Raw genomic sequence first — 1500 nt, forward strand, 5'->3', positions numbered from 1 at the left:
CCTCAATTGGGGGTGCATATGTTCCAGGGAAAATATGCATTCTCATTTCAGCAGCTCTGGCAGTGACCTAACTATCAAAGGGCTCAAGAGAGAGATCCCCTTTGGTCTTAAAATATTTGATTTCTCTTTTATGGCTTGGATGCCAAGCATTAGCAATCCTTTTTCTAAACTCTTTGTTCTCAACTCTTTCTTCCAGAAAGAACCCATCCAATAAATTGCTCCTTGGTCTTTTATCCATAGGAAACCCGAATTGACGACGAGCTAACACGGGGCTATAGCTGATTGTTTTTTTTTACCAATGAGGGGCACATTAGGGAAATCACCACATCAGTCTAAGGTCTTCATTCTACAGAAGTGACTGTTTGTCCAAACAATCTCAGTGTTGGTATGAGTCATGATCTTGTGTGACCATTTCAATCCTTCTTTCTAGCTCCAGAATTCAGGGGTGTCAGGAAGATGAGATATGTACCACTTGTAAAGCAAAGGAGTACAACAGGTAACCATTCCCTTTCCATAGGAATTTTTGAGATGAATAGAATAGTAAGTGTCCCCAAGTAAGGTAGGAACAAGATTCTTCTTCATAAAGATCTTGATGGCATTCACGTCAACAAAGTTGTTAGTGTTTGGGAACAAGAACAATCCATATACCAACAAGGAAAAAATAGCTTCAAAGTCTTCTTCCTTTATTTCTTGTGACAAGGTGAGAGCTTTCTCAATTAAGAACACAACAGGTAATCTATGTAATCCTCCTTTAGTAACTATGTTCTTTTCAATTTCTCCCTTTCTCAAATGAGTAGATTTTGCAATCTCACAAGGCTTGGGATCTTGTTCTAAACCAATGAAAGGGTCTTCCAGTAATAGGTAACCCAATAATACTTGAATACTCTTCCAAGGTAGGCAATAGTTGTTAATCAGGGAAGTGAAGCAATGATACAATGAGTCATAGAAATGGATCAAAGTGGAGAGGATTCCTTCTTCCATCTTGGTTCTGAGGAGATACAACAATCTTCCATACTTTCTACAAATCTTGTCTTGATCAACAATCAAAGATCCTAGCTTTCTTAATTCTTCGACCTCTAAACTCTTGAAAGTATATTTCTTGGTTTTTCTTCTTTCCGGTTCCATCCCTATAACGTTTACAAAACAAAAGGTTTCTTTTAATTCCTTCAAAGATATTATGTTTTTTAGATGCATGGATGAATGAATGCAAACATAGCAAAAACATGGGTTTGAGGGTTCAAAGTCACGAGCATGGAGCCAAAGGTCTACCCATCCCAAAGGTGTGTACTATGGTTATTTTTTACCTGTAGATCAAGGCTCTATTGTTTCCCAGACTCAAGCAGCCCAACTTGGAGATTGTAAACTCTGTATCAACATACTCATTTGAACAAAATCCAAGAGAACCTCATCTAAGCGTAGCCTCGTGTAACAACTATTCTGAAAATGAATCAGACATAGTTTCCACACTACATCTTAATGGCCAAGATTGGTTAAGGGTTT

At 38.0% G+C, this 1500-nt stretch overlaps 1 protein-coding gene across 1 annotated transcript; it reads right to left on the bottom strand.

Moving 5' to 3' along the window:
* Positions 1-426: 426 nt before the first annotated feature.
* Positions 427-1125, bottom strand: LOC131659267 (uncharacterized). Its single transcript, XM_058928477.1, has one exon. It carries the CDS (start codon positions 1123-1125, stop codon positions 427-429), a length of 699 nt encoding a protein of 232 aa, XP_058784460.1.
* Between the last annotated feature and the right edge of the window lie 375 nt (positions 1126-1500).

This window comes from Vicia villosa, linkage group LG3 (assembly GCF_029867415.1).
Source record: "Vicia villosa cultivar HV-30 ecotype Madison, WI linkage group LG3, Vvil1.0, whole genome shotgun sequence".
NCBI lineage: Eukaryota > Viridiplantae > Streptophyta > Magnoliopsida > Fabales > Fabaceae > Vicia > Vicia villosa.

Excerpts from the sequence above, each read along its gene's own strand:
- LOC131659267 (XM_058928477.1), bottom strand. The coding sequence starts at position 1,125 with ATGGAACCGGAAAGAAGAAAAACCAAGAAATATACTTTCAAGAGTTTA.